Raw genomic sequence first — 18,339 nt, forward strand, 5'->3', positions numbered from 1 at the left:
ATTGTTCTACTTAACTGGGAGTATTGAAAAGAGTAGTGTCCACTCCACTGCACTCCAATCCACTGTCTAGCTGTTGCCTACCTTTTTTTCTAGCAGTTTTGCACTGACTGCTGTAGTTGCAGTGAGTGCCCTACTGCAGAGGTAGTCTACTGACTCCAATCCAATCCACTGTCTAGCTGTTGCCTAGCTTTTTTCTAGCAGTTTTGCACTGACTGAACTGCATTAGTTGCAGACAGTGCTTTACTGCACAGGGTAGTAGTCCTCCACTGACTCCAGTCCAGTCCAATCCACTGTGACATTGTGTAGCTGTTGCCTTGCTCTTTTCTAGCAGTTTTGCACTGACTGCTGTAGTTGCAGTGAGTGCCCTACTGCAGAGGTAGTCCACTAACTCCAATCTAATCCAATGTCTAGCTGTTGCCTAGCTTTTTTCTAGCAGTTTTGCACTGACTGCTGTAGTTGCAGTGAGTGCCCTACCGCAGAGGTAGTCCACTGATTCCAATCCAATTCACTGTCTAGCTGTTGCCTAGCTTTTTTCTAGCAGTTTTGCACTGACTGAACTGCATTAGTTGCAGTCAGTGCCTTACTGCAGAGGTAGTCCTCTTCCACTGACTCCAGTCCATCCAATCCACTGTATGTCTATTTTGTGTAGCTGTTGCCTAGTTATTTTTCTAGCTGTTTTGCACTGACTGCACTGCAGTAACATATTGCAGTGTGTGAGTCCACTATCATAAAAGTACTGAAGTAGTGGACTCTCACACTGCAGTCAGTTTTATGCATTAATGCACAATCAGGATGTGAAATGCAAACCAAATGTCCCTGGAATTGAAGTTTTCATATCAGTTTTTATGCAGTTAAGGTGTGAAGAACGAGCATCTTAATGTTAAAAATGTTAATAAATAAAGATTAACATGTTTATTAAGAGATTTCTGTCGATTTTTGTGTTTTTTGGGTAATTTTTACATGTGTGAAAATATCGGCCGATACCGATATGCGATTGGCAAAATATCGGTATCGGTAACGAAAAACGATATCGGACGATCACTAATAGAGACGACAATAAAAATCCAGACAGAGGTTCAAACGTTTCTCCACTCTTTTCAGAATTAATTGTTTTGGCTCTAATCAAAACGTTGTCATCAAGGAATTTTGCCCCACAAAATTATACAACATATATGCTTCCATCTGCACCAGTATTGTTGTCAACATATGGGCAGGAAATTAAACATCCATTACTTATCTGCAAGAATGCCAACGCTACATACCACCATGTTCCATTCATAACTAATGCAATAAAGACACCAATTTGAAGACACGTTTTGCTGTTCTGTTCTCTTTGTGATCATGGTTCCCCAACCAAAGACTTCATTGTCTATAAAGACACAATTGTAGCACCCTCTTGGTAGGTGCTATTGAGAGAGTATAGTTTTTGGCTGTGTCTGCCAATCAGAGAAGTAGAAGGCAAATCTATATTGCTTTCTGCTTACCAGAGAGAAGGATCTGGGAGTTAGGTCTGCTCAGTGTACTCAGTATGCGATTCATTGGGTCTAGAGAGTGTTTCACACTGGTCCAATAGGGAGGCATGTTGGACAGTGGGAGGAAACCTGACCAATGGATACATAGGCTTTGATACAGTCCTGGTGATTGGTAGAGACAGGTTGTTTCAGTGCATTCTGGGATACTGTATAAAAGCCAGGAGCACATGTGCTGCGGGGTCTTTGGCTGGTGAGCAGAGTCCCGGAGGGAGGGTGGCAGCTGCCTCCTCCTCGGTAGCAGGTGACATCAGGAGGTCGTCCTGAAGGCCAGAGAAATGGAGCTGAACCCAGAGGTCCTGAAGAACAGACTGAGGGGGAGACACTGGAGACCCTGGAAAAATGTTATCGTGAGTACAGGGGATCGTGTCCAGGGGCCTGACCTGAGGGGGGCTACCCTGGAGTAGGCTAGTCAGTGGACAGGTGTCAGCAGTCAAGAAAGGGGATTCTGAGGAGAGTGTCCCGAAGATAAATGTAGTTCACCAAGTCTTCTAGCAAGAGACTTAAATTCAAATCTACCTAAGTGGCAAGGTGGATCAGCAGCCTGGCTGCATAATCAGAGTGTCCCACTATTCCCTTCTGCCATACCCATTTAAAATAAAACACCAAAAACAACTACATACCCCTGGACTGATCATTGACTGAGCCAATTAGTAAAGTGTTGAATTGTGAATGCCAGTGTTAACGGTAACCCAGGGGGACCCGGAAGTGTATTATCCAGCAGTCCTCCATGGGGAAGTGCTACACAATATAAATGGATGTTTTGTCTATTGAGATCACATATTTATATACAGAATACTGCATTACTGTATACTGTAGGCTTCCTAATACATTTTTTTTTTTTTTTGGCAGATATTTCCAAACAAGGATCTAGACATTTTGAGGCAGTCAGTGGCAGCTCGAGACCAACTTCTTCAAAGGAAACTAAAGGAACATAAGGTAGGTATTATAATCGTGAATTCTTAAAAAAAGTGTGAATCTGTGCTGTCAAAGACAAACCAAATTGCGCCATACAGTATACATAATAATATATACTGTATGGCACAACTTATTTTGACCGTATTAGTATAAATATTATTGTATTTTTTTCAATGAACATAAAACAATCTCTGATTAGAAGAGGTGGAGAGAAGTGGCAGATTATGTCACAATCTACATCTAATTAGAGAATGCTGGTATTTGTTGAAATAATATGAGGCATTCTATGAATGGCAGTAGTGCCAAGCAAGTAACCCCCTTTGTCTAGTGTGCAGAGGGGAAGCCACTGAAGCACCACCCAGAAGATCACAGCTATCACTTTATTTAGTGTGGACCACTAGAGTGATTTTCAGTATTCCCATCGGCCCTCTGAATATCAGATATAGGTACTTAAATTGAGACAAGCTGGACCATTGTAAGTTTGTAAAAAAAAAAAATATTTCCAGGCGTTACTCCTTAAACTGGCCATATATTTTAAGGGGCTGATTAAGAGAAATCTAACCGGTTCCTCCAAACAGTGTGTAAGGAGGAATCTTCCCTGCTATCTATTGTATTCTGACAGCCAGCACCCTTGGCTGTCAGAATACCTTAACACCATGTGCATCTGATTGCATTTAGCCACTGTTCAGCTGACAATTTTTCACTTGACTCTGATTTTCAGATAAGGGGATCCAGGACAGGAGGGTACCAACAGGGCCTTCCCACTGCTCGAATTTTGGGATGGTTCATCTTGAACTGGAAGAAATTTGCTCTGTGTATGGCCAGCTTTAGTATAAGAAGACTACTAGTATAAGAAGTATACAAACAGTTATTTGTACTGTTAGTATCAGAAGACACTTGGAGCTTTGCTCGATTGTGCGATTACAATCATACACATTTTATTCCTTCTGTACACCATATAATAAATTATAAGGCACAAAAACAATAACGTTGATTTGTGCTTTCTGCATTCCTTTTACATAACCGCTTTAACTTACTTTGTAGGATGCATTTTGTGGTGAAACTGTCAATGACTTGCTCGATGCTCTTCTGAAAGCCAAACTAAGCATGGAAAACAATAACAGCAACGTATCGCAAGATGTAGGGCTCACAGAGGATCACATTCTCATGACTGTAGGGGATATATTTGGAGCAGGAGTGGAGACCACATCTACAGTTTTGAAATGGGCTGTTGCATATTTACTGCACTATCCAGAGGTGAGTAAAATTAGTAGATTGTATAAAAACAAAGCACAGACATGAGCGATAGCAAAGTTAGAAAAAAGATTTGGCCCTAATTCTAAATCTTTCCAATGAGATAATTGCTGGTCACTTTATGAATATGCTAGTTGCCTGACTCATTCCTTGGCTTTATTGCTTTCTTAGCCATTGTCTGGGAACAGGTATGAAAATCAAAGTCAAGGTAAGTGCCAGAGTCAATGAACTCATTTCGGATATCAGTTTGAGACATGTCTGAGATCATTCAGATATCATTGATAGGTGTACTTGACCTGCTTCAAGCTGTTTTTGTATCCCCATAGACTTGTATAGGTAGAGAAGACCTTCAAGCCTGGTACACATTGGCAGATCGCTGTACCAACACAAGCTGTACCCCCTGGCCACACTGATCAGCGCTCGCAGACATTGGCTACAAGTGCTGATCGGATACTTATTTCCAGCATGTCCGCTCAAAAAAAGCGGGAAGTTAGATTGGCTTCTGTCGGACAGGCAGCTATACACACTGACCAGATGTTGGATTTTCTGCCCGTGTGTACCCAGCAATATTCGTATGTGGTCTTAGCAGTATACATGTTCTGTGTTATTGATTCTCAGGAAACAGAAAAATAAAGTTTTTCTCTGGATAGAACACTTTCTGACTTGATACTTTCAGCTACTGACCCACAAGACATACATATGTAGCCAGTGAAGCCAGGATTTTTAAAATCAATTCTGAATCCATTGGGTCATCACGATAGCTAGCAACTTCAATTTTTAGATAGAGTGGTCAGCAATGGTATCCAGTATATCTTCCTTTGCACATTTCCTTTGATTGCCAATTCATCAAAAGCTGTGATCAGTTTAATGCTTGGTGCCGGCCTAAAGTGCACATCGGTCAGGGACGGACTGGGCCGGGGGGCAGACCCAGGCTGACATGGCCGGGACGGCCAAGCTGCATGTATTTCTGGGGACTAAGGCATCTGGGCTGCTCCTTGGGCCAGCACACCTCACCCGTCCTCTCCATGGCCATCTGGCGGCCGCCTGCCCATTCAGTTTACTGCATGGCTGTCGGAGCCAGGGGACGGGAACTAGATGTCAGCTGACCATGAAGGGGGAGGGGCTGAAGAAGACCCCCATCGGCCTGATGTCAGCACAGGTGACTCTGCACCCGCAGACACCAAGGCCTGGTCCGCAGATAAAGTGAGTTGCACTGTGCCAGACTGCCAATTTTGTTTTTTGTCAAACTAGACAATTGTTTTGTCACACATGGTTTGTTTAATGCTCTGCTTTTGTCTATATACTACCCTAGCCTGTCCACATAGTGAACTACAATCATGGCTTTTCTTTTAGGTATCTGTACAAAATTATAGGTGGTAATGTACACCACATATACCACACAGACATTGGGGCAGGCGAGTTACTATACTGTATGTTTTTTTACAACAAAACAGGTCCAGAAGAAGATCCAGGAAGAGCTGGACACAAAGGTCGGATTTGGACGATATCCACTTATTAGTGACAGGAAAATCCTCCATTATACAGAAGCTGCCATCTCTGAAGTGCTGCGAATTCGTCCCGTATCACCATTGCTGATTCCACACGTGGCTTTAAAAGATTCCAGGTGGGATTTTCAACAGCTTAGTTTAGGGCATTTCCACTTTGCAGCCAAAATGCTTCTGAAATTTTGTTCAAGTTATCTGAATGCTGTGAACTTACATATCCTGATTTAAAAGCAGAATTAAAACCTTTTATCCTTTACAGCTAATGTAGCTGTCATCTTAGGGTCTGTTTGATCTGCAGCTGCCATGATGTGATCAGATATGACACCAGCCATTTGAAGCCTTGACAGTTGGTTGATAAATAACATAAGCACAATAGTAACTGTAACAGTTATAATTCATGGCAAACCTTAAGGCATGGTATACACTATTGTGATTGGCTGCATGTGTGGAAATCACAACTGTTCCCGCACCTAAAACGCGCTGCTGTTGAAAAATGCAGGGGACTGCCATTCATTCTTAATGACACCTCCATGCATCAAAAAAAAAACAGTGTGTTTGCAAGTGCAGGAAAGAAGCACCATTCGATTTTCTGGCTGCTGCACTTTCAAAATGGTACAGCAACTTTTTTACTGCACGAAATGCAGCCACAGTAGGCCATTCATATGTGCGGGCTGCTGTGCCTGTGCAAACACGGCCCGCAGACCCGTGATAATGTATACCAGGACTAAATGTAACTGATTTAAGAAACAGTTAAAGTGGTTCTAAAGGCTAAACAATTTTAACCTTAATGCATTCTCTGCCAGTAATTGTATCACCCCCTCACCTTCCTGAATACTTACCTGAGACCTATCTCAATCCACGCTATGTCCGTCTGTAGTAGCTCTCTCCTCTCTCTCTGCTCATGTAGCCATTAGTGGGAGCCATTTGCTCTTGCTGCTGTCAATCAAACCTTGTGAATAGTGAGTGAGGGGGAGGGCTAAGCCATGCTGTGCGAGTCAATAGACACACACAAATGCTTAAAATTGGTGGGTTTAATTCTGCTATAAATTTAACTTTTAGTTTAGATATGCTACATACATTTCAGGGACATCAAAAACAATATTGGTGTTCAAAGTCTTACAGTTTTTTTGCTATAGAAACAGCTGCAGCCTAGATAGAAAATACTGTCCCCTGCCAGCAGCTGCAGAATGAGACCCTTGTTCTCTATGTGGAAACACTGGTTTCTCTGCAGAGGTCTGATGCACCTATTGCTTAGGCAAATCTATAGCTCTGAAATCAGCATTCAAGCTTAAAGTGTAGGCATAGCTAAAACTTTTTTATAGAGTAGGGAAGGGTTAAAACACCTACCGGTTTACTTTTTGCTGTTTGTATATCATTGGGGACTTCCTGCCCCAGAGACACAAGACAAAACAGGGAGTTAAAGGAAATCTTCCAAAGTGAGGAGAATTTCCTTTTCAGACAGTTGTCTCCAGAACATTGCAAGATTTCCCCTTACTCCTTGTTCTGGGGACAACTTTAAAATTCAGAATGTTCCCTGTTGCATCCAGATTAAAAGAAAGAAAAAAAAACTTTATGCCCCATGCGGTTTGGAAAGTTCTGGCACCTACTCAGCAGGGGATGTGTTGGAACGTTGTAGAGAGAACGCTGCTTCTACACAGTGAGGTTAATTTACTAAAACTGGAGTAGTGCAAAAATCTGGTGCAGCTCTGCATAGAAACCAATCGGCTTCTAACTTCAGCTGGTCTAATTAAGCTTTGACAAAAGACCTGGAAGCTGAGTGGTTTTTAGCAGAGCTGTACCAGATGTATGCACTCTCCAGTTTTAATAAATAGACCCCAGGGGATGAGGATGAGGCTGTGCCTATTTTCTAAGGTAAACAGACTACAAGACTTTGAACACCCTTCATTTGATGCACCTCTATTTACCTGATTTAACTGGGCTTTAAAGTGGATCTTAAATTAATGATCAAATTTAGGTCTGCTGCTTTGGTAAAATAAATGACAATCAGGCCCTGAAATACTTAGATATTTGCTGAAGCATTTGCTTTGCTGAGCAGCTTCCAGAACAACCACAAGTTTCATTCAAGTTTCTCCTGCACCAGACAAATTCAGACAGCATATTGTTTATAAGTTATTGTTTTCCTCCAGTCACTGGAAGATGGTGGCTGATTGCTAGCACTGTGTTGTCCTGGGCTCAATTCCCTTCAATTATATTCAAGAGGCACTATGTGCATGAAGTTTTTCATTTTCCCTCTGGGATTGTGTAGGTTTTACTCCATAGTTCAAAACTATACTGGCTATATTGTACTGTAATATACAATAGGCCTAGACAGGGCCTGACCTATCAGATCAGTCAGATGCCTAGACTGGCCCTGGCCTATCAAACCAATCAGCTGTCTAGACTGGTCCAGGCCTATCACACAGAATGGCTGCCTAGACTGGCTCTGGCCTTTCACCAGTGGTGGGGCCATTAGATGTAAGCTTCTTTGAAGGCAGACTGCTATGCCTGGTTCAGCATTCTCAGAAAAGCTTTTTGAAACTTATAAAAACACTTCTGATAAAAGCAGGAACACCATATGTACCTCTTGTGATGTAATGCCTCCAGTATGATCAGCACTAATCATACATATATCTTGGACAGCATTGGAGAATACACCATTCCTAAAGAAGCCCGAGTGGTTATTAACCTCTGGTCTCTACACCACGATGAGAAGGAATGGGTCAATCCTCATCTCTTCAATCCAGGTGTGTATCTTTGTACAGTCAATGTAACAAATCCACCACCTTACAAACCTCTTTAATACTCTTAATAGGCCAATTTAGAAGTAGCAGCCAGCATTAGAATGTGTCCTCACGTTATCTTTGTACAGTGCCAAACGTTCCATAATTTCTATATGCTTTCTATGTTGTCAAACATGTATCCAGAATGTGGTTTGTATACAGGTAATGACTGCATAACAACAGTGTTTAACAAGAAACAAACATTTTCATTCAGAGCTGTCCATGAAAAACCAAAATATCAGTTTTCAGTGGATGGCAGAATGCAATAAAGCAGTTTTGTTATCTATTGGGTCTGAAGGTTTGTCCACCTACATTATGAGGGGCACCAATCTTGTGTTTATTCATCTTTCATTTGTTCAGGGGCCGGTCCACATCTATATCATTTACCATTGCAAAGTAATTTTATGCATTAATTCCCACAGGTTAGCATTCCTTGAATAAGCATACATTACTGAAAAGGCGTAACGCCATTGATCGAGGGTGTAGACCAGCCTTTATCAACACAGAGGAACCCTTGAAATCAATTTCTGGTCTCAGGGAACCCCTGCTAAAAATTACAAATCTACAACTCAGGACACAGTGTGACAGTCAGTGGGAAGCTAGCTCCTAACTCTTGTCATCATTGGGAACAATTACCCCCTTACAGATAGCTAAAAGAAACAATGGTGTCATTGGAAACTTATCTGAGAGTCAGAAACTGCCAATGCTCAAGGAACCTCTACCAACCTCAGGAGGAAACCTTGTTGAGAAACCCTAGTATAGACTGTGCGAATATCTTTTTCTCAGGCCACAAATGTGCCAGATGTAATGAGGTTGAGTTTACTGCCCAGTGAAGAATATATAAGAGAGATGCCCCCCTTTATCATGCCAGGATTTTGAAAGAATTTAGCAATGCTGTTGGGAGGAGAACAAGTTGGATTTGTGCATCTCCTCATGAGAGAAGACATTTGTAAATAGGTGAACTGCTCTTTATCAGGTAGGTTAAACTCAGTTTGGAGATCTGTAAAGGATTTAAGGATACCCCGAAGAATATAGGGGGGGAATCCATTTCTCCCCTCTACACTGCCATTCATTTAGGTTGAGGTTCGGGATAGGTAGGAGGCAGAATTCTAGGGGGAAAGGTATGAAAGTTGGTGTCTCGCTATGTTCTATGGTCAGTGTTTTCCAAGCCTTTAGAGATGCCATGCGTCTTATGAAATTCCAATAGCAAATTGCAAAGATCAGATCTAAGGGTAAGTAATCTTGCACTAAGGGTGGGGTTTGGATTGGTTTTGTTTTGCATTTTGATGGATCTTATGTCAGAGAGAAAAGAATCCATCCGCTTCTGCCTCCTTCTCTTAACCCCAGACCCTAATTTGATGAATATATCCCCTCATAAAGGATTTGTGGGCATTCGACATCGTAAATAAGTCTGAAACTGAGCCTGTATTGATCTGGAAAAAGTCTATCAGGCTTTTCTCTAGTATGGATTTAGTGTCCGGTGATTGTAGCAACGCTGGGTTTGTCCTCTAGAGGAAGGTGGATTGTGCGGTGAGTGACTCAGCAATTGATAAGGACAGCATGTATCTGTTGGAGAAGCCACTTGTCAACCAAGAAGAGATCTACCCTTGAGTAAGAGTTGTAGGAAAAGGAGAAGTATGAATAATCTCTTTCTGTAGTGTGCAAGCAGCGCCATGTATCAAAGAGGCCGTGGGTATGTAAGAAAAGTAGAAAGGACGCTGTAGTGCGCCTCTGAGAGGAGGTGGAGTCAATTTTGGGATCCAGGAGTATGTTAAAGTCCCCACATAGAAGTAAGGAACATTGTTTAATTTTGTCCACTTTCTTCAACAATTTGTGTAGAAAGCGGAGTTGGTGGTTGTACGGAGGATATAGATTCACAACTGTGTACCTAGTTGAATTAATATCGCAGATTATAATGAGAAATCTGCCTGCTGGATTCACTATTTCCAATACCAGATGAAAAACAAGAGTATCTCTAATTGCCACCATTACGCCTATTTTTTTGTAGGTATAGAGGCAATGTAGATGTGTGTAAAGCTGGCATGTCGAACTATCAGAGGAGACAATTTGTGAAAATGTGTCTCTTGAACACATAGAATATCGACTTTCCAATGAAGAGTTTCTCGCCAAAGTGATCTAAGCTTGACGGGATCTCATTTATGGATAGAATATTGACATTGGGAGGTTATTGTGAGGTTATTGAGGAATGCTGGGGTCAGTAGATAAAGGACTTACTTGGAGCTTGGAGGTAGATACTGATGATGAGTCTGGAGTGCAGGAGGGTAAAGAGCAAGGTACTTCAGCAGCATCAAAGTTCTCAAATTAATATTTGTCAAGTGATGATTTCTCGATCTCCCAAAAAAATATAGAAAAAGAAAGAAAAAACAAAATAATTCAACATGAGTCTAAAAGAGTGGATTCTAATATTCAATTGCAGTGAAAACTGGAACTGCACCAGTGGTATGGGGGAACAGTCACTGGCTAAGGGCACTTAACCTGTGACCCAGGGAAAACTCACATATTAAAGGTTACAAAGGCTATTATGATGTGTGATGTGTCGGATGATGGAAGAGCTTGTTGCCAATCAACAGATGATTTTTGAGGTTGTTTAGATTTTTTAGCATGAGATGAGTATTCGGGGATAATCCCCCACTCTTTAAGGAGCTGCAGTCCTGCTTTCATGGAAGAAATTGTGTGATTCTCTCCGCCCTTAATCATCAGTAGTTTAGTAGGGTTCCCCCACTTGCAAGTAAGAGTGATTTCGCAAAGCTTTAGTAGTGGATGTTCACTTTCTGCGTAGCTGCATGGTGTATTGGGAGAAATCAGCAAAAAATTGCAATTTCTTGTACAGTGCAGGAAAGGAGCTTTAGCTGCGAGCAATAGACATTATCTGGTCTTTCACATGGAAGAAATGGACATGTATTAATACTTTCAGGGATAAAAGATGGTTTGGGGATGAGATGTACGCAGTCTATGAGCAGTTCAATATCAGGAATATCTGGCAATAGTGTTTTGAGCAAATCCAAAGCATACTGTCGAAATGCAAACAGCTGAACTGCCTCAGGAATACCTCTGATTTTCAGGTTATTACGCCTGGCTCTGTCTTCCAAGTCTACTAGTTTAGCTTTAATCCACAATTGATCATCAGTCTGTTCCTCATATGCATCAATGAGATCATTAATAGTTTGCGCATATTCGTCCATACTAGTCTTCACATGATCCACTCTAGACCCAACGAAGTGTATCTCCTCTGTAAAGTGTTTTGTCAGGTGCATAATGTCAGAATGGATGGAACTCTGGAGAGACACTAACATGTCCTTCACTGTTGTATCCATGAGCGGTTGGTTGTTCGTCGGGGAAAAAAAAATAGAGTCAGGGAGTTCTCTAGTGATATTTAAAGAGTCATGGCTGGTGGAGAACTCACCATGAAGACCGATTATCCAGTCTTGGTTTGGATTTGGCCGGGCTCCTGCTCAGAGGAGTGGGATGCCAATAGAGAGTGTGCGCTGCCTCATGAGGCAGGGGAGCTGGCGCCATCTTGCCTGTTTCCCCCGCTGGCCTGGTGAAAGAGGGCCGTCAATTTTTTTGGCCGGGATTGCGCTTTCCTTCTGCGGGAAATGATCACGCTCGTCTCGGGGTGTTTTATCCACCTTCGTAGGTCACTTGGAGACTTTTTCCCCGGGCACCTTTGTAGATCGCCTGGTGACTTTTTCCTCGGGCACTGTATGGAGCTCTGAATCTATGCATCCATCGGCCATGCGGCTATACACCCCCCCCCCCCACCCCAATGTATTTTCAAATGAAAACAGGATACATAAAATATTAAAAAAAACTGCTCTTAGGGTATGCCAATAAATATATCCTTAAAGACAGCAGCACTCACTGATATTTAAATACTAAATATATGTAAAAAATGTGTTACTCTGTCCCTGTATTATGCATTTGCATGTATGCATATGTATTTAAAGGATAAGTTTTGAATGTAAATAAAATGTGCATTTATTATTTTTTTCTAAGGAGCCTGCAGAGCATTGCACCCATGATCAGCAGAACACAGGTGCAGTCTCAGGCTCCTGCAGACTCTCAGCTATCTGCTCATACCTTGTACAGGCAGGCAGTTACCTGAGAGTAGGAAGATAAAATAGCTACAGGGCGCTTACCAGCACCCTCACAGCTCATTGAGAACTACAAGCTGTAAGCCATAATGGCTGATGGTACTTGTAGGCATTCCTTCACTGGAAACTGTGAATGAACACAGTGCGGACGTTTGGGCAGAGCGCCTCACAGCTGCGCTGTTTTCAAATTGTGACAGTAGGTGCAGGGGATCAATCCCTGTCCACTATCACAGGGATGGGGGAGAGGCTGCAGATGGTGGAACATGTTACATGTTTCGTTCTAAAAATGGTTGGAATGGGTAACATGTTCCAAAGGTGAACCTATTCTTTAAAGGCAGTGGAGCACTGAAGCACTCGGACGGATAAAACTGATGTTTGATTTATTGACTTTATCTACTAAACATTTTTGCATGGAGCACTTGGTTCATTCGAATTCATAAGTACCTGGGTTTGACCTGGTATCACCCGCTTGCGGTCTCTGTACAGCAAGGCTAGAGTGCGGGATGACGAAGTAGTAGAAGAAGCTAATAACTTTTCATGCTGACAAGGAGTATGTTGATTGAAAGAGAGCAGAGAGAAAGAAAGAGATGAGCTCAGCACTGTACTGCTTCTGCTTTTACTGTCCAGTCACAGACCAGGGGAGTCCAGCAGGGGAGGACTTGGCAAGGGGACAGGGGCTATTCCTAAAAGGGCTGCACCGCTTCTGCCACAGACATGCCTAAAGGATTCCTAGTGAAGGGAAGTAAAAAGTCGCTATCGCTGACCAACTGAGTGTGGGATGAAGACAAGGAGAGAGCGCTATTTACTGCTATATGGGATCTATTAAGCTGGCCATATATGGGTAAGCTTTTTTTGTTCAGCCAGCAGGTTGAATGAAAGAAAATGATTCGATTACACCATCCACACATTTGATGTGGATGCAGGATTCCCCCCATAATCAGAATAGACTGATCAGGGCTGCAGCTAATTGACTGCAAGGGCTGATTAAATGGAAATTTTACAGCAGGACCATTTAGAAAATGTCAATTGACAGATTTATGTATGGTCAGCTTTATGAATGGCCACAGATTGTTTGAAATTTCACTGAATTTTGATCTATGTATGGTCAGCTTTAGGGAAATTTCCCCTCACTCCCTGTCTTGCTCAGAATGTTTTACCAGACAAAGTGAGGGAAAGTTTTCAAAAGCAACAGACAAAAATAAAAACCCCTGATAGATTTCTATTTACTTCTTTGTGTCTGTTGCAGATGTTTTGTAAAACTGTTGTTAGTAGGTTAGGAAGTGAAGGAAAATCTCTCCAAGGAAGCCCAAGATAGCAGTAAGAATCTTTAACCCAAAATGGTGTAGCACAACTCTCTTATAAAACAAATACCATAAATCAACAGTGTCAAAAATACTTTGCATGTAACGTATAAATGTGCATCAAAAATTAGGGAATTTCTTTAAAAAAAATATATATATCTGTAACGCAGTCCAACAAATGTCATATGCAACTAATTATGTGAAGGCCTATTCATTTTTTCTATAAATTAAAAGGTGCCGCGCAATCAAAGTGCTATAAATCTATGCAGTATATACATAAATACAAATAAAGTGCTATCATGCCAGTTCAAACGTGCAAAAACCGTGGTTGGAAACACTGTGTGATTCCTAAATAAAAAGCATAGCATAAATATCAAAGGTAAGCATATATAAATATGGATATATAATGTGGATTACATATGATTTATTATACTACATATTTATATGCTATGCTTTTTATTTAGGAATCACGCAGTGTTTCCAAGCACAGTTTTTGCACGTTTGAACTTGTACAATAGCACTTTATTTGTATTTATGTATATACTGCGCGGCACCTTTTGAAATAATTTATTTTTCACTTATGAGATAGTGAAGTGCTTGCACCAGTTGAAAGGTAAAATCCCAAAGTAATTGGGATTTGATATAGCGCTTGCTAATACTATCCAGGAATGGTTAACTGCTTGTCAATATCCTGGGTAGAAAAATGTGGGCAAAGGTTGAGTGGTTCAGAATGATTAAATGAATAAACCCAATAAATAAATGCGTATTAAATGTGACTGAATGAATAATATAAATCACAATAAAAATCACAATGTAAAAAATAGGTCACAGTAAAAACCATATGAGTGCCATAAAGTGCCAAATAGTGCCAAAAAATTATATATGTATATAGTCCAAGTAAAAAGTTCATAAGTGACTTCAGTGAATAAATAAATAAAACTGGAGTGCCAAGTAAGGGAAAGTGCAGGTGCTTTGTGCTGGGTCCTCGAATAGTCCAAATGCTGGTACTTGTGGTGTCAACCTTGTGGAATAATGGGGGGTATGCACTCACCAGAAGTTGTGGGTCTTAAATATCGTACGGTAAAAAGACCTATTGAGCCTTATGGCCTCCTAGGCCGGGAAGGTAACTGCTGGGCTTTGTAGTCCCATACGATCCGGGATCCCTCTCCTGGATGGCATGGATCCTCGGGGTCCGATCAGGGCAAAGAATAAAAAAAGCTCCAAATGGTGCAGTACCGTTAAAATATCCTTTAATAAATAAGTTGCGGGATTCACAGTACATAAAAGTATAAAAACTCGAGGGTTACGTCTGCCAAAATGATGCCTGCGAGTGGAGAGCGGTAACTACCGGCTTGCGTTCCACCAGGCTCCCAGGACGTGCAGCGTGCGTTCCACCTGACGTGCGTTTCGTCAGTGCGTATGACGTTTTCAGAGACCTCTGAAGACGTCATACTCACTGACAAAACGCGCGTCAGGTGGAACGCACGTATATTAGACCTGCGTAAAAAACTGACAGGCGGATCTGATCGGATCGTTCCGTGTGAAAGGAGCCGAAAGCATGTTAATGCCTGCAGAACGTTGAAAAAAGTTTGCTTAAAGCTACAGCCAGTCATCTTATTAGGAGTCTCTGTAGCAAGAATAATGCAACTTTTGTTCGCCCATAACGGAATGATCGTTTTTTGGTAGACTTTGGTTAACTCTTTATCCATGCTCAAACTGCAGTAAACAATCATAACTGCTCTAACTTACTACACTTTAAATCCTTTTTTGCCTCGGTACTGCTGTTCTGAAAAATATCTCAGTTGCTTACTAGATCCCCTTAAGGCAGCCCATACATGCGTCATTTTTTTTTATCAAACAGTGGGTTGAAAGAAAAAAAAAAAAAGGACTCGATTTCCCCATCCACACACTTGATGCTTGATCCTACCTGCTGAGGTAATGTATCTTGACAGCGAGGAGACTTTCCCACCATCAAATTGGTTTGATCAGTGCTGCTGGCTATATTTGGTGGCACTGGTCGATTGAGAAAAGCCTGACAGGCTGGATGTACAGGAGTCAACCAGTAGATCAAATTCTGTACAACCAGCCTGCCCATACATGGATCAAAATTTAGCCCGTCACTACTGAACTGGGCATATTTCAGTCCATGTATGGCTGGCTTTACAGATAACTGGAGATAAGAAAAAGGATGAGGAGAAGGAAGTGTTGCTGATAGCAGGCAATCAGAATTTAATTTAAAAAAATCCACCATCTTAATAAACCAGCATGTGTGCAGTACCATTACCCAATGCTATAGTTTGAAACTGAATTGCAGGCAAATTAAAAATCATGTCCTGTATTCTAGATCCATATTATACTGAACCAGTCGGGTATGGCTGTGCGAACGTGTTCTTACAAAACATATTCCATGTACTATGTAGGGGGAAATTAGGTAGGTTTGCAGGAACAAGAGGAAGAGTACAGGGTTGTTAAGCTGGTCATAGACATAGAATTTCATTCAAAGTTTTTTTAGTTTTAAGAACATTCGTTTGAATTTCTAATCATTAGTGGTGTCAAATTGATGTTCATTTTCAACGGCAGTGACAGGAAAATTCAAAGCAGCCAGGTGGTAAATTTTTCTCAAACAAACAAATTTTTTACATTTTATGTGGCTTTCATTTGGTAAAGTTCAGTATTTCCAAAATCAAATGTTAAAGCAAACAAAAAGTATTTTCAAATGACCTTCGTCAAGTCATTGAATGTACTGGAAATTCTTGTACAAATTTTCATTTGAAAGTTTCCTACAAACATTTTTTCAAAAATCCACTAGTGTACAGCCAATGTTGTTGCTCATTCACAGTACAGTGAGTAGAATAGAGACAGAAAGGACACAGAATTTTAAGTAGTGGGGGTCACCCTCTGGGTATACAGTGGGGCAGGGGTGTGTGATTCACAGTTCATGTATTGGTATTGGGACTGCAGCACCATGTTATTTCAGCACAAGATTCACAGGGTAGGAGATATAGAGAAATATTCTCTATGTTCTTGTTGAAATAAATACATGAAGTCACCTTCTGCAAAGAACCAGAATATCCCAGGGCTGTGTCATGATTACATAATGCCTAGATCTCAACATGAGATTTTTTTCTTTCAGATCGATTCTTGGATGAAAATGGAAACCGTGTGTACTCCCCAAATCAGAGTTACCTTCCCTTCGGAGCAGGGATACGAGTTTGTCTCGGGGAAGCCCTGGCCAAGATGGAGGTCTTCTTGTTTCTGTCTTGGATCCTTCAGAGGTTCACACTGGAGGTTCCGGAAGGAGACCCTCTGCCAGATATGGAGGGGAAGTTTGGTGTTGTGATTCAGGTGAAGCCATTTAAAGTCATCGCTAAGCTGAGAGAAGTGTGGAAGAAAATAGAAATCAATACATAATTACCATATGGTGCCACTTTTTACATCGTGTTTAACATAACGGAAAGTGGTACAGCCTTGTAAGGATTTTGACTTGATAGCACTTGTGTATATTATGGGTAGAGATACCAATACGAATCATAGCAAAGTCACCAAGCCCCCAAAAAGTACATTTCACATCTAAATTTCAAAATTAAAGGTTTTACTCAGATAGGAGTTTTCTGTAAAATCTCTTTCCTTTATTGTTATATAATATACCATCACTAAGTTCCTATGGCACATCCTGCAAGTTATATCTGTACACAGTATGAACATTTTTTGACTACTTTACTCTTATTTAATTGGTAAATTATACATCTTATCTGGACACAAACAATTCTATTTGGTTTGATGGCACCCACAACTTTGAGTTTTTGGTAGAGATTGTAGCTTCTGGTTCTACACAGGAAGGGTAATCATGCCAGGCAGTTTACCCAGATATATATCTGTCTGTCTTTTGCTGTTGGTGTCTGTGTATCTGTCACAGTCTCTTATCATCCATTTCAGCCCCAATCTGCACCTGTCAATTCTTGTGACTGTGTTATGAACAATAGTGTTAACTCTTCAGTTAATCTTGAAAGCTGAAGTTGTATGTTGATTCATCTTGGGGGGCGGCATAATTATACATATGTCATACCTGAATGATCCCTGTGTAAGCTGCAAATCACTGTAGCAGTCACTGCTACTACAGTTGAGAGCAGCAGTGTTATAGGTCCAGTGCCAAACTTCCCTTCAGCATTTTAACCACAGGGGGTGACTTGCTCGGGGCACTGCCACAATCCAGACAAAGCCTTATATTTTTTTAAGAATACAAGGCATTCTGTGACTGGATGATATCGAGAGGCAGAGCAGTGACATCACAATCCCCACCTCCTCTGACCAGAGAATGCCTTGTATTCAATCAAAAAACTACAAGAGATTCTCTGAATGATCGCAGCGTTGTGTGAGTGACCCCCCCCCCCCCCCATTGGTACTATGCAGGAGGGCAGCCATTTGACATTGGACACAGAAGATCACTGCTATGACTGTAGAAGCGATTACTACAGTGGTTAGCAGCTTGAACAAGGATTGGACAGACATGAGATATGCATACTGGGAGTAGTGTAACTTTGCTATAAAAATCATTCCTAAACTTCAACTTTAAGGATGTTTGATTTACTTCAAAGTTATACAGCCTTTTAAAGTGCTTATCATGCAGCCTTATGAATTACAGTAGGATGTATATTATTCCATAGTTCATTTGCTTTAGGTTTGGAAATATTAGCATACCTTCTTTGGCACTAATGATTCATGATGGTATTCATATGCATTATAATGTAGTATTTACTGTCTTGATAGTATATATTTTTTGCCTGTAGTATCATTTTGGAGTAAAGCTGCTTGCAAACAATTTTTGTGCCAACATTTCTATTTGCAAAGACCCCTTTCAGTTAGGACTTGTTAAAAATACACTCAGCTGAGCCCAAATGAACAAAACACTTAGGCCCCTTTCACACAGGCGGACTGTT

At 41.2% G+C, this 18,339-nt stretch overlaps 1 protein-coding gene across 1 annotated transcript in view; it reads left to right on the forward strand.

Moving 5' to 3' along the window:
• The window catches only part of CYP17A1 (cytochrome P450 family 17 subfamily A member 1), a 37,774-nt gene extending 20,339 nt beyond the window's left edge, over nt 1-17,435 (forward strand). Inside the window, exons 4-8 of the mRNA XM_082268287.1 lie at nt 2,382-2,468; nt 3,492-3,704; nt 5,156-5,325; nt 7,847-7,950; nt 16,536-17,435. Coding sequence (XP_082124413.1) covers nt 2,382-2,468; nt 3,492-3,704; nt 5,156-5,325; nt 7,847-7,950; nt 16,536-16,813 — 852 coding nt within the window. The 3' untranslated portion in view covers nt 16,814-17,435. The remainder of the gene's footprint in view (nt 1-2,381; nt 2,469-3,491; nt 3,705-5,155; nt 5,326-7,846; nt 7,951-16,535) is intronic.
• The last annotated feature ends 904 nt before the right edge of the window (nt 17,436-18,339 follow it).

Source organism: Pelophylax lessonae (assembly GCF_965119305.1).
Source record: "Pelophylax lessonae genome assembly, chromosome: 9".
Classification (NCBI taxonomy): Eukaryota; Metazoa; Chordata; class Amphibia; order Anura; family Ranidae; genus Pelophylax; species Pelophylax lessonae.